Source organism: Mastigoproctus giganteus, chromosome 4, assembly GCF_048544385.1.
Source record: "Mastigoproctus giganteus isolate SK-2022 chromosome 4, ASM4854438v1, whole genome shotgun sequence".
Classification (NCBI taxonomy): Eukaryota; Metazoa; Arthropoda; class Arachnida; order Uropygi; family Thelyphonidae; genus Mastigoproctus; species Mastigoproctus giganteus.
The window spans coordinates 140,996,835-141,012,066 of record NC_143578.1 but is presented as its reverse complement, the minus strand read 5'-3'; the positions used below and the strand labels follow the sequence as shown (position 1 = coordinate 141,012,066).

Here is a 15,232-nt window from a genome sequence, read left to right as displayed (position 1 = left end):
TAACCAAGAAGATATCAGACCACTTGAAGAGCCAGAACATAATGGTCGAACATCACAAAGGATGCAAGGAGCAATTAGCCATAGATGCCGTGGTTATAGAGCAAGCTTTCAAGAAGCACTGCAACTTGTACACAAATTACATTGATTACTACAAGGCCTTCAAATCCAACACCTACAAAGTCAATCCCATAGTGACAAACTTCCTGAGAACAACAATGGAAAAATGGAGTACCATCATTAGGGTCGAGAACATCACAACCACACTAATCCCCATCAGTAGAGGAATTATTATTATTATTAGCCATATGGTTCAAGGAAGCCTGAGGCTTATGCTGCACCAGCCAAAAAAAAAAAAAAAAAAAAAAAAATTCCCGAGTTACCCTGAGAGAGAGAGAGAGAGAGAGAGAGAGAGAGAGAGAGAGAGAGAGAGAGAGAGAGAGAGAGAGAGAAGGGAATCATCAAGCAGAGAAGAATTATGATATCCAGCTCAGGACACTGGGTGTGCCAAGCCCATACTCACCTGATGTGAGCCCCTAACATGGGTGGAAGGAAAAAAGATTCCCTGGTTCCAACAGCAAATAGTAGCAGCAGCAGTGGCATGTGATGCAAGAAAGCAAGTGTATGAGCTTATGCAGCATCAGCCAAAAAAAAAAAAAACCTATCAACTTCCACAACAACAGATGGAAGTTTGTTCCAGCAATTAACCACCTGCTGGCTAAAGGCAAAATTTCCGCACATCTATCCTACACCTGTCTTTACTTAATTTGAATTTATGCCCCCTTAGGTTTGTAATCTGAACAGGTGGAAGGATCCCATCAGAATTTAGCATGCTCAACCCATTCAAGGCCTTATACACCTCAATCAGATCACTGTGAAGGTGCCTAGTCTCCAGCCACTGCAATTTGCAGAACTTAAGCCTCTCTTGGTAAGAGGATCCCTTCATTCCCCTCACCAATCTTGTTGCCCTTCTCTGTACACGCTCAAGAAAATCTACATCTTTCCTAAAATGAGGCCTCCAGACCTGCATGCAGTATTCAAGGCGTGGCCTGACCATTGCCTTATACAGAGGGACAATCACCTCCTTTTTCCTGCTAGCAAAATTCCTATATATCATTGACAAAACCCCATGATGTGCCCTGGCAGCCTGTCTACATTGCTCAGAAAACTTCATATCTGACTGCACAATTACTCCCAGGTCTTTTTCATTTTCTGCCACCTTAAGCGTAGCACAACACAGTTGGTATGTTTCTCTGGGGTTACTTCTATCCATATGCAGTACTTTGCATTTGTCAAGGTTAAACTTCAGTAGCCATTTCTTAGCCCATCTGCCCAAATTTTCTAGATCCTGTTGCAGTAGCACACTACCATTACTGTCATTAACAACTCTGCCAACCTTTGTATCATCTGCAAACTTTGACACTAAGCCTGATATACCTTCATCAATATCATTGATAAATATACAAAACAACAGTGGAACCAACACCAAACCCTGTGGGACTCCACTAATAACATTAGTCTACGAAGAGCACCACCCACTGATTACCACCCTCTGTCTTCTTCCACTCAACCATCCTTTTATCCATTGTAGCAACCTACCCTTAATATCATTCTGCTCCAATTTGTACAGTAGTCTTCTATGCGCAACAGTGTAAAAAGCTTTCCTGAAATCCCAATATATGATGTCAAAATTTTTTGCATCCGGTTCCTTTGTAACCACATCATAATATCCTATCAAATTTGTCGGACAAGACTTTCCCTTAACAAAATCCATGCTGTGTCTGAATTATTGCTGCAGTCTTGTGTAGATGATCCTGCAATGCATCTTTAACCAGTGACTCCATTATTTTATCCAAAACAGAAGTTAAACTAACTGGTCTGTAATTACTCGTGTCACCCTTCGATCCCCCCTTTGTGAACTGGGGATATATTTGCACATCTCCAGTCCATGGGGACCTCCCCTGAGTCCAAAGATGCTCTCATAAATAAATGATATTTACGATCATGGCGGAGCCCACATGTGCAGATCACTTTGGGACGGTTACCAAAGATGGTAGCATTGGACGGAATATGTGCATTCTTGGGTGATTTTGTCTCTATGACATAGAATCAGATAACCAAAGAACAAAGTTTCCTTCCATTTTACGACTTCCTTTAATACCATCGGCAGAAAGTGAATAATTCCTTTATTTTATCATAGTCGATGAAAAGCGTCTTCTCTGAAAAGTAGAGTAAAGGCACAAGGTATATAAGAGTTTTTTTGGGGGCCCAAATGGGGGGGTAGGGAGATAGTCAGACAGAGATTTTTGACTGTGGCTAGTTTTCATTGTGTGCAGACAGAGTGAGAGTTCTCTGTTCCAGAATTGATTCTGGAGAAGCAACTGCTATCCAGCAGAAAAGAGTTTTAAGCTGTGCATCAGAAAGAGTTAGCAGATGACATCGTCGGCAGTGAGTTGCTAGAATATTAAAAGAAGAAGAACGAATGCCAGAGGTAAAAGATCCAAGACATCAGAGAGGCCCACATCCAGATTTCGCTGGAGAGAAGGAAGCCTCTTAACTGATTCTAGGAGCAAGTGATTTAACTGGTAAGCAAACTATTCCATTTGTGTGAATGAAAATGATGAATAGAACTCAATGTTTCTTTCCTAACTTACTTGAACTTCTTGTTAATTTAATTATAAGTGGAATAACTATAATGCTTTAGAAGTACCTGAAAGTTTTCCCAGCAAATCGAATACCCAAAAAGGAGTAAAATAATGAAATATGGAAAAATGTTAGTCCTTTAACTATGATGAGAAAAGGTACTAAGAGATGTCAGGGCACAAAACCCAGCTACCCTATGTTTCCTTTGTTTTTTCCTATAGTATACAAAATATGAAGGTGCTTTCTGAACATTATGGTTATTCAGACCAGAGCAATATAGTAAACGACAATGGTAAGGATTAAGGAATTTATGTGTTAATACATGTCTCGTTCTCACTGCCAATATCCACACCAGAGAAAACAGACAGAAGTAAGGAAGGGGTTAAAGCGGGGGGGGTGACACACAGTGATTGCCCAATCTAAAATACACAGCGGCCAGGTGTTATACGACCTCTGGTTGCCAAAGGCACAGATTTTTTGTCCTAAGAGATTGAAAGTTTAGAGTGGCATAGACGACGAGGGCGTCACGCCGTAGGAAGGGGAGGGTACAAGCCAGTTCCAGGATGAGAGCACCCCACAAGATGGTGCCATGACGAGGATAAAAAAAATAAGTTTGGGAACAAAATGGCATATGGATGCTGGCGTTTTTAGAGGTTGACAGAGAGAAAAATGTTATAGTATTTCTATCTTTTCTATTTTTTTTTTTTTTTTTTTTGTTGATGCATCAGCTTCTGTGGCCATAATGCACCTCCCAAAGTTTATGCATTTACTCTGATCCAAGCCCGAGGCGGGATTCGAACCTGCAACCTGTCTGTGGGTTGCCACAGACAGGCACTTTACCCACCTGGTCGGCTTTTCTATATTTGATATCAGTGAATTATCTGTATATTGTCATTATTATTATTGTTTGAGTACACACAGCAAGAAGTGGCAATTTTTTCTCATTAACCTAGTAGCACAGTTCAGTCACTACTGACTAAAAGATAAAGGGTAGGTAAATTTAGGTTGCTGCTTGTTGCTAACATAAGTATTTTATATTATGTCTTTTAAGTGTTGTTAGTGTGGGTACATAAGTTTTGAGAACTTCAGAAGGTAGGTTTATAACGTAAAAGTGTTACTATTATAGTTTGATATATGTGTCTTTATGTATTGAAATATACAAGCAGTCTAAGTGGGAAGGACTATATTTTAGATTTTGGGTTATCATTTCAACAAATAACAGTAAAATAACAATTACTACACAGAACACAGAGGGTCAGAATCTAGAAGGAGCGAGTTTAGCTATATCAGAATCGTTATTTCCAACACAACCAGAGCCATCTCCAGAACAAGTAAGGGTTCACCCAGCTTCCATTGCGGGGTACCTAAACCTAATAATAATCTATCTAGGTAAAGATGATGAGGGCCCCCGTGTCCCCATTTTTCAAAACTGTAGAGGAAATATCTGAAATTGCAAATTGGACAGACTAGACTCCATGGAGCAGCAGTGGAATTTTTCTCACATTCGCTTGAGTTAAGAGCAGAGAAGAATTATGAACGCTATAAGGAAGCCTTTGGAAATGTTACTATGTGAAGTGCTTCGAGAGATTAATTCCTTTAATATCACAATTACAACAGTTTAGTACAGCTAGGCAAGAGTCAAGGGAGGTTGTAATACAGTTTGGTACACACCTAAGAAATTTATGCAGGACTGCATTCAAATCTCAGAATAAAACACATGAGGTGTTAGTATTAAGAGACCAGACTTTACTGGTCCAGTTTTTAAACTGACTAAACTCAAAATTAAAGCAATTAGTTCTGAATTATAATCCAATTACTTTTCAACAGGTTTTGGAAGTCGCCATAAGAGAAGAAGAAAATGATAAGTTAACAAAAGCAAGCAACATGTTACTATTAATTTAGCAGATATTGGCCATAACCATTGTAACCAGGCAGAGACTCTGAACAAATCTTTTCTTTACAGCAGTCCCTAGATCGCTTATCAACGAATAATGTCAACTTGAACACCTTGGACACACCTGTCTTGGACAACTTGAACACATGTGTCTTCTCTTGATAGTAAATTTCAAATTTATGCAATGGGAATAAATCAACAATTACAGGAGATAAGACATGATCAACACAAACCCTATTCACTCCTCACGCGACAGCCCGAAGTTTGTCAACACCCAGCTAGTAGACCAATCCTGGAGAGTGCTCCACAGAGAGAGAGAGAGAGAGAGAGAGAGAGAGAGAGAGAGAGAGGTACAGTAGGCAAGGAGACACTCACGGTCAGAGAATATCATGACCTCGGTCACAGCAGGGGACATGTTTCAGAGACTGGAAAGCAGAGAAGGGAGCGATTATTTGGCAGAGAGACAGAGCACTTTCACGGCGAGGCTTGTTTGTTATTTAGTTTTTAGGAGCATTAGCAACTAAGGCCATATTGCTCCAGAGATATGCAGTGGTCATTCCCTGACCTTTCCGCATCCTTTGTATTTGGTGGGCATGGGCTCGAATCCCGGTCTAATCAAGAAGCGTGTGCTACGCACTGCTGCTCCTGCCTACCTGGCTATGGAGGTTCCCCCCGCGAGGCGAGGTTGCTTTTATTGGCAGAAAACAGTGGGTAGAAACATGTACACCCCCTCCCCAACAGTTGAGAGGTCCTTTCATAGTAGGATCATTAAAGTTAGAGCAAATTCAAATACTTTCAACAGAAGACCTAGGGAAATATTATATGGCAAAAATGCATAATATAGACAACCTAGGGGGATAAATCAGAGACAAATAAAGCACATGGGAATCTCTTCATATTGCCAGTCTAATGATAGGTCCAGTTGACAAAGAAAATTTTCTCAACAAGGTATGAAAGGGAATAGAGCAGAACACTGTGAAATTACAGCAGATAACAATACAGACTTACCATTGGTAGAGGAGCGGATTCAGGGGATTTAAATCAAGGTTTATTGTTGATAGTGGCACATCAATCACCCTACTTGGCACAGAAATTTTTAATAAAATCAAACATCACAGATCTTTAAAGCAGAGGCCTTCCAATATTACAGTTTGTGGGATCGCTGGAAATGTAGTGCCTCTAGATACAAAAATCACTGTGAATGATTTTGTGAATGGAAAAGATTGATGCTTTTGTGACCTTAGATAGTTATGTTATTTGGTTTTTTTTTTTAGGAGCATTAGCAACTAAGGCCATATTGCTCCGGGATATGCAGTGGTCATTCCCTGACCTTTCCGCATCCTCCGTATTTAGTGGTGACAGGCTCGAACCCCGATCTAATCAAGAAGCGTGTGCTATGCACTGCTGCTCCTTCCCACCTGGCTATGGAGGCGTCACCTTAGATAGGTTGAGTCCTCGATACCAACTGATTTTAGAGTCGGATGTTTTACTGAAATTTTCTTTCATACTAGACTCAGGGAACTAGTATTTCATACTAGAAAAATGTGGACTCATTTAAAACTAATAAGGGCTGGTTGAGTAGATTTAAAATCCAGGGAGAAGCCGCAAGTGCAGATCAAGGAGCCGAAACTTTCAAAAAAGAACTTGTTAAAATTATTGAAGAAGGGTATTATGTGTTATACTTCTCAACAAGTTTTAACATAGATGAAGCAGGACTTTTGTGGAAACGAATGCCTAAAAGAAGTTTCATATGGAAAGAAGAAAAAACATGCCAGGTTTCAAAGCGGCGAAGGATTGGTTGACTTTATTGTTGGGTTGTAACGCTGTGGGGAATTTAAAATTAATACCCCTTTTAATTTATTTGGAAGAGGGCCAAAGTTCAATCCAAAATCGACACATTTTTCATGATTAAATTAAATCAATTAAAATCAATTTAGATCAATTAAATTCATGAATTTAATTGAAATTTTAAGTTTAATTTTGATACGTAAATAGTTACCACATAATTATATATGTATGTAATGCAGAATATTTTATATGTACAAATATTTGAATATTAAATATTTTGACCAACATTTGTGCATCTTTTCACTACCGTTTATTATTGATTAGGAAATATCCTATGGCACCGACTGCAACTCACAAATACATATGTTACCTAATGGGAATGTGGCGTTCGCTTACCGTGGATTCACTTAGCACTCTGTTTTTCAGGAACGAATTATCAGCGTTAAGCGGGGGTCACCTGTATATATATAATACTATATATAATGCTACTTTTTGAATGATAAGGTGCACCCATGTTTCAGAAGGCAAATTTTGGGAAAAAATATTTTATAGCATATATCTGAAACACATTCACAGGTGTGCATGAAACAAAATGTCCGTGTAAAACAAAGCTTTCACTCATCATAATGCCAATCACATATTGTTGCTATCGCCACACTCATTACTGATTATAATTCGAACTTTCAATTTCTTCAAAATGTGCATCATCTTCAGGATCATCAAGGGCACTGCTGATTCCCCATTGCCTGAGAGACATGGAAACTGTCTCATGTTTGATTAGCTCCCAATAATTTTCAACCCATATGCACACTTGGGAAATGGGTGGTCACTTCATTTGTCCTAGTAAAATCAAATTATGAATTCAGTTGGTCCACTCTATGTGAAAGAATGGTGTGTTAACTGAGATATCTAATGACTGCAGTTGGCTAAGGCCTCCTAGAATTACAGGTGTTTAACTTTGTGTGCTTAATTCAGCAGTCATCCTTTTTGTTGCCTCTGTTACATGTGATCTGAAATAATGATGCAATAAAAGAGCCAGTTTTTAGAAGACTATCTAGCATTTTGGTTACACCACCTTTAGACAGCTAAAGATATTACACAATGCACCAATGTATCCAGTGTATACCTTTGTACCATAAGACAACATGGAAATTTTAGGAAACATTTTTCAGAAAACACAGTGCAGCTTATAGTTTGGATAATACAGTATACATATGGTTTAAAAGCCCAGAAAAAAATATTCTAAATAAGTGCTGAAATTTTAAAAAGAGTCAAGAGCTGTTCTTTCAGATTTATTGAAATGTTTCCGAAGTGGTATATGGATACTGGATCTAAAACCCTCTAGAGAGCCAACAAAGCGTGCAATGAAAATCCAGTTTCTTTCCGACTTTTCCCATTTCAGTAATGTAGAAATAATATACTTTCATTTATAAAGTTTTGTGGTGTGTAGAGGAGACAGCATATTGGGGTGGCTATGGATTTATAATTGGTCTTAAAAGCTTCCCAAGGACCAAGATAACATATGCTAAACGTGTGGTGCAATCTGACTTTCTCAAGTAACACTAATCTGAAATTAATATGAAATTAATATAAGATTTTGGGGGAGCTGCTGTACTGAAATTGATCCTAAAATCTTAATAGGGACTAAACTAACAGAACATGTGCTGAAAATTCAGTGTCAATCTGATGTTTCCTTGTTGAGTAGCAGTCAAATACCTCAAGGACCAACACTTTGTCCTTGAGGCTATCACTGATATTCTCTCAGGCATGACAAGCTAGGCTAACTTCGTAGGAATCTAAAACATTGATGGAACTGACATTTAGGAGACACTTGAGTAAAGTGGACTGAATTTCAGCAAAGTCTGATCATTCTGCAACAACCAAATCCTCTCCTTGCACTTTCATAATGGGGACTGTTAGTAACACTGGATATAGCCCCCCCCTCCCCATGTGCAAGTGCTGAAATATGGCACCTGGTATACTTGAAGTGACCACCTAGGTGTGAATCAATGAAAAGCAGGGATCAAGATTTGGCATCCACATTACACAGAACAATGCTGCCCCTCTGTGTTACTAGGCAATACTAGGTGGTCTCTTATCAACCAATGCAATATTAACACTTTGCATATTGGAGGCTTGAAATAGAGAAACCAATGTTTGCTATCCAGAGCAAAGCTCAGGCAACAGTCCACCCCATCTCTTCCATAATTTAGTAGGACTGATGTCTTTTAAGGTTATGATGGACATCATGGCAAGATCCAATCTTCCTTACATTTTGAGAATGCAACTCTAAAACAGTGTTTGCTGGTTGACTGCTAGGTAGTTAACAGAACCTACTGGTAACTCGCTAGGAGGCATCATGATCAGCAAGTATATGATCTCCTCTCCTCTACTCTGCCAAATAGTGACTAGGGAAGTCTGAGTAGTGTGTATGTGGGGGCATTGTTGAGACCATGTTATGTGAAGGAGCTGGGTTCGTTCTTGTCATGTGGCACCTCTGTAGCCAGGTGGGCAGGAGCAGCAGCAAAGCACATGCTTTGCTGTGTGCTCCTGCACACATAGCACATGCTTCTTGATTAGACCGAGGTTCGAGCCCGTGACCACCAAAATATGGAGGATGCAGAAAGGTCAAGGAATGACCACCGCATATCCCCCCCCCGGAGCAATATGGCCTTAGTTGCTAATGCTCCTAAAAACCAAATAACAAACAAACAATCTTGTTATGTGAACATCATATCCAAAAATTTCATTACTTTATACAGCATATCCTTCCCACCTTTTCTTACTACAGAATACATCATGAATTGAAACTAATAGAACAAAACTTAGCAGTAAATAATCTAAACCTCCAAAACACTTTCTTGTTCATTTCACATATATATGTGGTCTTGGTTCCAATCTCAATGATGTCCATTTCTACTTATTTTTTCCTGACAAAATTTTAATTATTGGTTGATTCAACCACTGCTCATCTTCATTGTCCTAATTATTTGCTGTGCAATTTCTTTCACTCCAAAGTTAGCACTTCTGTATACATTCAATATAATATTCCCTGTTAGAGACTTAGTAATTTAGAATTTTCTCTTTTTGACCTTCTCTGGCTCAAAATCTCTCTTTCCCATTTTATCAAATGCTTCTGTTGCCTCTATTATTCTCTCAACTTCACTAATCACTTGGAACTCTTTGACTTCTTTTCATCGAAACCTGGCTTTCTCCAGTTCATCTTTCCTAATAGTGAGGTAATTTTCCTTGGTGATTTTAGTGTTCACAACTCCAGATGCCATCTGTTTTCAAGTCACATGGACCCAGCTGGTCAAGATGCTGAGGCTTTTGGAATGAACACAGCTTGTTCATTTACCTACCAGAATACTAGACAATCCTAACCACACAGCCAACACTCTTGATTTTTTTCTCACAAACAACCCTTCTAAGTACATGGTCAAAGTGAGTGGTTCTCTAGGCACCCCGGGTTACAATTTGGTGATGATATCTTCTCCAATCGAGACTTGCTTTTGTGGCCAATCTCAACTCCATGTAGTATGGCATTACAAGAATGCAAAATGGGATGATCTGAGAGATTATTCTTCTTCTTTTCATGGTTGGATTACTGTTTTAACTCTTCTATTGTCAATGTTTGCTCAGATTTATTAATCAGTGAAATTATTCATGTAGGGATGAAATCCTCGATTCCACACTCCACTTTAAAATATTACCCTTTATCTAAACCATGGGTTCCAATAAATGCACTAAGGCTGTTCAAGATAAGAATGTTGCATATTGCAAATGACCTGCATCCAAATCTTCAGGATGATTTTATGCCTATATAAAACTTTGCAACAATTTTAAAGCAGTTATTAATCAGTCCAAACTAGATTTCGAACAAGGTAAGAGTATAAAACTTGCTTCTTGTTCATATGGTAGTCGAGCATTCTCGTTTCTACCAAAGCTATTGACCACAACATTTGCTCATCTCTACACCCACCGCTGTTAAACCCCATGGTTCTACTGCCACCTCAACTAAAGATAAAGCCCTAGCAAGCATCCTACTTTTTTTCCTAACCCTTGTATTGATGATCTTGGTAAACCACCTCCTGCCACTTTCAAGACACTTCATTCAATGCCTCCTGTTGTTTTCCATCAAAAAGGATGTCAGAAGAATTTTGAACAGATCTGATGCCAAGAATGCATTAGGTTCTGATGGTGTTTCTCCACTTGTTCTCAAAATCTGTGCTGCTGAGCTTTATCCTGTTCCGTATTGCTTTTTTACAATTTCTTGTTCTGCTGGTGCTTTTCCTGCTCCTTGGATAATTTCTCACATCAAGCCATTTTCTAAAAAGAGTGACAATTCCCTCTTGTCAATCATTCCACTGCACTTCTACTCTTTCTAATATAATGGGGAAATCCATTAACTACAAACTCTTAAATCATCTAGAACCTTTCCAACTGATCAATATTTTTCAGTATGGATTCCATCAGTGTCGATCAACTGGTGATATACTGGCTTAAGTTTCTCATATTCAAATTGAATGGAAAAGTTTGGTAAAACTCAAGCAATTTCTCTTGACATTTCAAAGGCTTTTAATTATTGGTATAAAGGGCTTCTAAATAAGCTTACATCTTACAGTTTGCCAACCGTTTTTTCTAATTGGGTATCTAGTTTTCTCTCTCACTGTGGTTGATTGGTAGTTGGCACTCTGTTTTCTAACTTCACTAATGCTGGTGTTCCCCAAGGTTCAGTTCTTTCTTCCACTATTTTCCTCTTGTCAATTAATGACCTTCTTTCACTGACTGGATTTGGCACCTCCGTAGCCAGGTGAGCAGGAGCAGCAGTGCGTAGCACACGCTTCTCAATTAGACTGGGGTTCGAGCCTGTGACCACCAAATACGGAGGATGCCGAAAGGTCAAGGAATGACCACCGCATTATCCCTGGAGCAATATGGCCTTAGTTGCTAATGCTACTAAAAACCAAATGATAATGTCACTAACTGGGAATCCTATCCATAATTTTGCTGATGATAGCGTATTGCATTCCACCTTATAGTGTGAGAAACTCTACCCTGCACAAACAGCTTCAACTTATCAAATATCCACTAACACCAATTCCTTAAATGCTGATTTCCAGAAAATTCTCCAGTGGGAATATTCTAGTTAACTGTGATCCTTCTAAAGCTTAGTCTTGTCTTATATCTTATAAAAAGGATTCTTATTCTCTGATGGTCATCTTCAATGACACACAAATTTCTAGACAAGTTCACATATCTCTATTATGAATTACCATGACTTGTAATCTCTCTTGGCATATGCACATAATGAATAATGCTCTCTCTGCATCTAAAAAACTGTGTTTTCTCTTTTACCCTTGGCATTACTTTTCTTCAAAACAGCTACTCATTCTGAACAAATCTCAAATCCATCCTACTATGGAATATTGTTCTCACATCTGGGGGTGGTGCCAACAAAACCTTTCCCAAATTAGACTTAATTCAAAAGAGGGCCGTTAGGTTAATTAATGACCCATCTCTAACAAAGTCTCTCGACTCTGTCTCAGACATTGTTCCTGCTGCATGCCTTTTCTATAAATACTTTCATGGGCATCATTCTTCTTATTGGTTTCTATAATTCCAACCCACTCCCAAACCTGTCACAACCAGTCAAACATGCCACAACCAGTCAGCATTCTTTTACTATGTAACATCACACTCACAGAACTAATTTTTTTTTCTTCCTCATTTATTCCTTCAACTTCTGTTTTCTGAAACAACCTCCCTTCACATGTATTTCTTGAAAATTAAAATCTACAGAGATTAAAATCTAAATTCAACATGTATCTTTTTTCTTCTTCTCAACCTTCAACCGACACAGTACTAAGTACTATAGGTTCCAATACGTTTTGCGTTTGGAGTTTTCATCATAAAAAAAATAATAAATAAATAAAAAATACTTCCACTTATGTATAGTAATAACTTGGGAAGGGGGGTTTAATGAATTTCTATTGGTCTGAATTTAATGAAATCTGGGATGGCTTCACAAATTTTTCTAAAAACTCATCATTTCACTCATTTGCAAAGTGCAAATACATAATGGGTAAAAATTGCGACAAGCAAGTCACTAATCATCTTGGAAACAGAAGCATCAGCTATAAAACTAATGTTATCTGCAATTTACAAAATCTGGTAATTGTATGTTATGTTTTTCTGGGATTCTTTATCTGGACATTTCCTATAAAAAATATAGCTCAAAGAAATATCAATGGTTTCTTCAATAAACAAATGTGTGAATAAATAACTGGTTGACAGATAACATATTAAGTTATTGCTTGATTTATAAAGTGAGGGTATGGTACTAGTTATGGAGAAGAATCTTACCTTTCATTTTCTTGACTTCTATTTGGAAGATTTCTAGCAGCTCTTTTTGAGAGACAAATATCACTGAATTACAGTAAATCTTACTTAAAAGTATTTTTTATGTAACCTAACAAAATATATTGTTTTAAATTGCTACAGAACTTTGGAATTGAAACTGTCATGCATGAAGATCCTGAAGAAAATCTTGAATTAAAATTTTTCAAACTTAAGAAATTTTTCTTGTTAAACTAAGTTTATACATACTGGTTCACAAATGGGTAGACATGGGGTTACCAGTGCTTTAAACTGCACAATATCCGATGTGGGAAATTTGAATGCATCAAAAGGAGCATGAAGTACCTGTCCATTTCCAAGCACTTTACTTAAAGGGCCCATAATGCTAGTATCTGTTGGACACCTAAATATTAAATAAGATTATATAATTACAAATCTAAGCAAGATAAACTAAAACTTGAGAAAACTGAGAGTAAAATTTAGAAAATACTGAATAAATCAAAAAAAATATCAGCTTCTGATGTGTATTAAGACGGAAGAAATATACAAATTAACTTATATTATATAATACTACACTCTTAAACACAAAAATATTTATCTGATACTATCAAGGTTACTGTAGGTGGTGACCCTCCCTGGATGTCTGAGACATGGCATGTACCTTGAAAAGCAAAGAACTTTGCCTTTAAAGGTAATACTAGAGCTTTGCCTTTCGAGGTAATATAAGATGGAAATACTTATGGAAATAATACTGGAAATAATATAAGATGGAAAAAAAATATATAAAAAATAGAATAAATAATTATTAATAATTCATAAATAAGTATTAAATAATAATCTAACAAGTTAGTGCATAGCATCATGTTAGTTTGTAGTAAAAAAAATATAATAAATAAATAAATAATATAAAATAAAAACAATACTCATATAAGCTAGTGCAAATGCATCGTCTATATGCAGAAAATTAACTGAAGTTAATATAGTGGTATTGTTTCATTGTGAATACCTTCATAAAAGCTGTCTATCTGGTTGTACTTTGAATAAGAAACTTACCCAATAGAGAAGACTATTACTTATTCTTGGTGAATACCACATCCAGAGAAGACTACTGTCTTCCCTATTGGAGCAGTGTTACTTATTTGAAGTAAAAAATGGATAGGCAACTTGTTCTAAAGGGATTCACAATATGAGATGTAATGAAACCATGCCAGTATAATAATTTTGGATAATTTACTATGTATAGATGCAATTGATTTTAACTACCTTATATGTCATTAAATTCTCCTGCAGTCTGAGACTTGAGCCCTGAAAACACCTTGAGTACTGCATACAGGACTGGAGGCCTCATTTTAGGAATGATATAGAGCTGCTGGAACGAGTACAGAAAAGGGCAACAAGATCAGTGAGGTGGAAAAAATGGGTACTCTTACCAAGAAAGGCTTAAGTTCTGCAAATTGTAGCATCTTAAGACTATGTACCTACACGGTCATGCCAACAAAAGCAGATATTGTTGAAATATCAGAGACGAGGTGCCCCATGGATATAAGCAGTGCAGAATTGGGATTTGGGGAGTACAGTGTGTACAGAAAGGACAGACAGGACAGGAAGGGAGGAGGGGTTATGCTGTTAGTTAGGAAACACAAAATCTAAGGAAGTGCATCCAACTGACACTGGTGGACAATGCAATGCTAAGTCAGTGTGGTGTGACATAAGCACTGGGAAAGGGAAAATGGGAGTAGGTGTGTGTTATAGGCCTAATGAATCAGATGAGTATAATGAGCAATTGTGCAGATAAAGAGAGTGGGCCAGTAAATAAGAATGTCTTATAATGAGGTATTTTAACTTTCCAGATAATGACAGTGGTCTGCAGATTCTAGGTGACAGCGATCACAGTGTGCTGAAGTGGGATTTAATCAAAGAAGTAACTACCATCGGGGTAAAGGGAAGGGTTTTTGCTTTCATAAAGGCAAATACAGTGGGACCAACTGATGATGTTACCAACAGCAAATTCAAAATGGGAAGCATTCAAAGAATTAATCTTGGAAGCTACTAGGCTTTTCATACCAACTAAGAAATATTGTTCAAGGTTTAGACATAAATGGATGTCAGATGAACTAATGAGACATGTGGCAGAGAATAAAAATGCATGGGATACATATACATATAAATTAACAGGTGACACAGAAGCTTATGGTAGATATAAGCTGATCTGTAACCAAGTCAAAAAGGAGGTTTGGCAGGCAAAGGCAGATTATGAGAAATCTTTGGTAAAGGATGCAAAGAAAAACAGCACAGAGTTTGTTACTTGTGTAAACTCTAGAAGGAAGGGGCTGAATCAGATTGGTCTACTGATATCAATGATTCAACTGTTGATGATCCTGCTCAGGTAACTAACAAACTAAATGAGTATTTTGCATCTACATTCACACATGAGGAGTTACTCAGGAAGGGGAATGCCAGAGGTGAATTAAACTAGCAGTGAGCTAAATGATTTCGTAATAACTGAGAGCAAAGTGGAGGAGAAATTGTTGAAGATAAACATAAGAAAGG

General features: G+C 37.7%; 1 protein-coding gene across 1 annotated transcript in view; it reads right to left on the bottom strand.

The window, feature by feature from the left end:
* Positions 1 to 15,232, bottom strand: part of LOC150087100 (uncharacterized) — a 449,565-nt gene that overhangs the window by 83,114 nt on the left and 351,219 nt on the right. Inside the window, exon 8 of the mRNA XM_090372375.1 lies at positions 12,932 to 13,085. Coding sequence (XP_090228501.1) covers positions 12,932 to 13,085 — 154 coding nt within the window. The remainder of the gene's footprint in view (positions 1 to 12,931; positions 13,086 to 15,232) is intronic.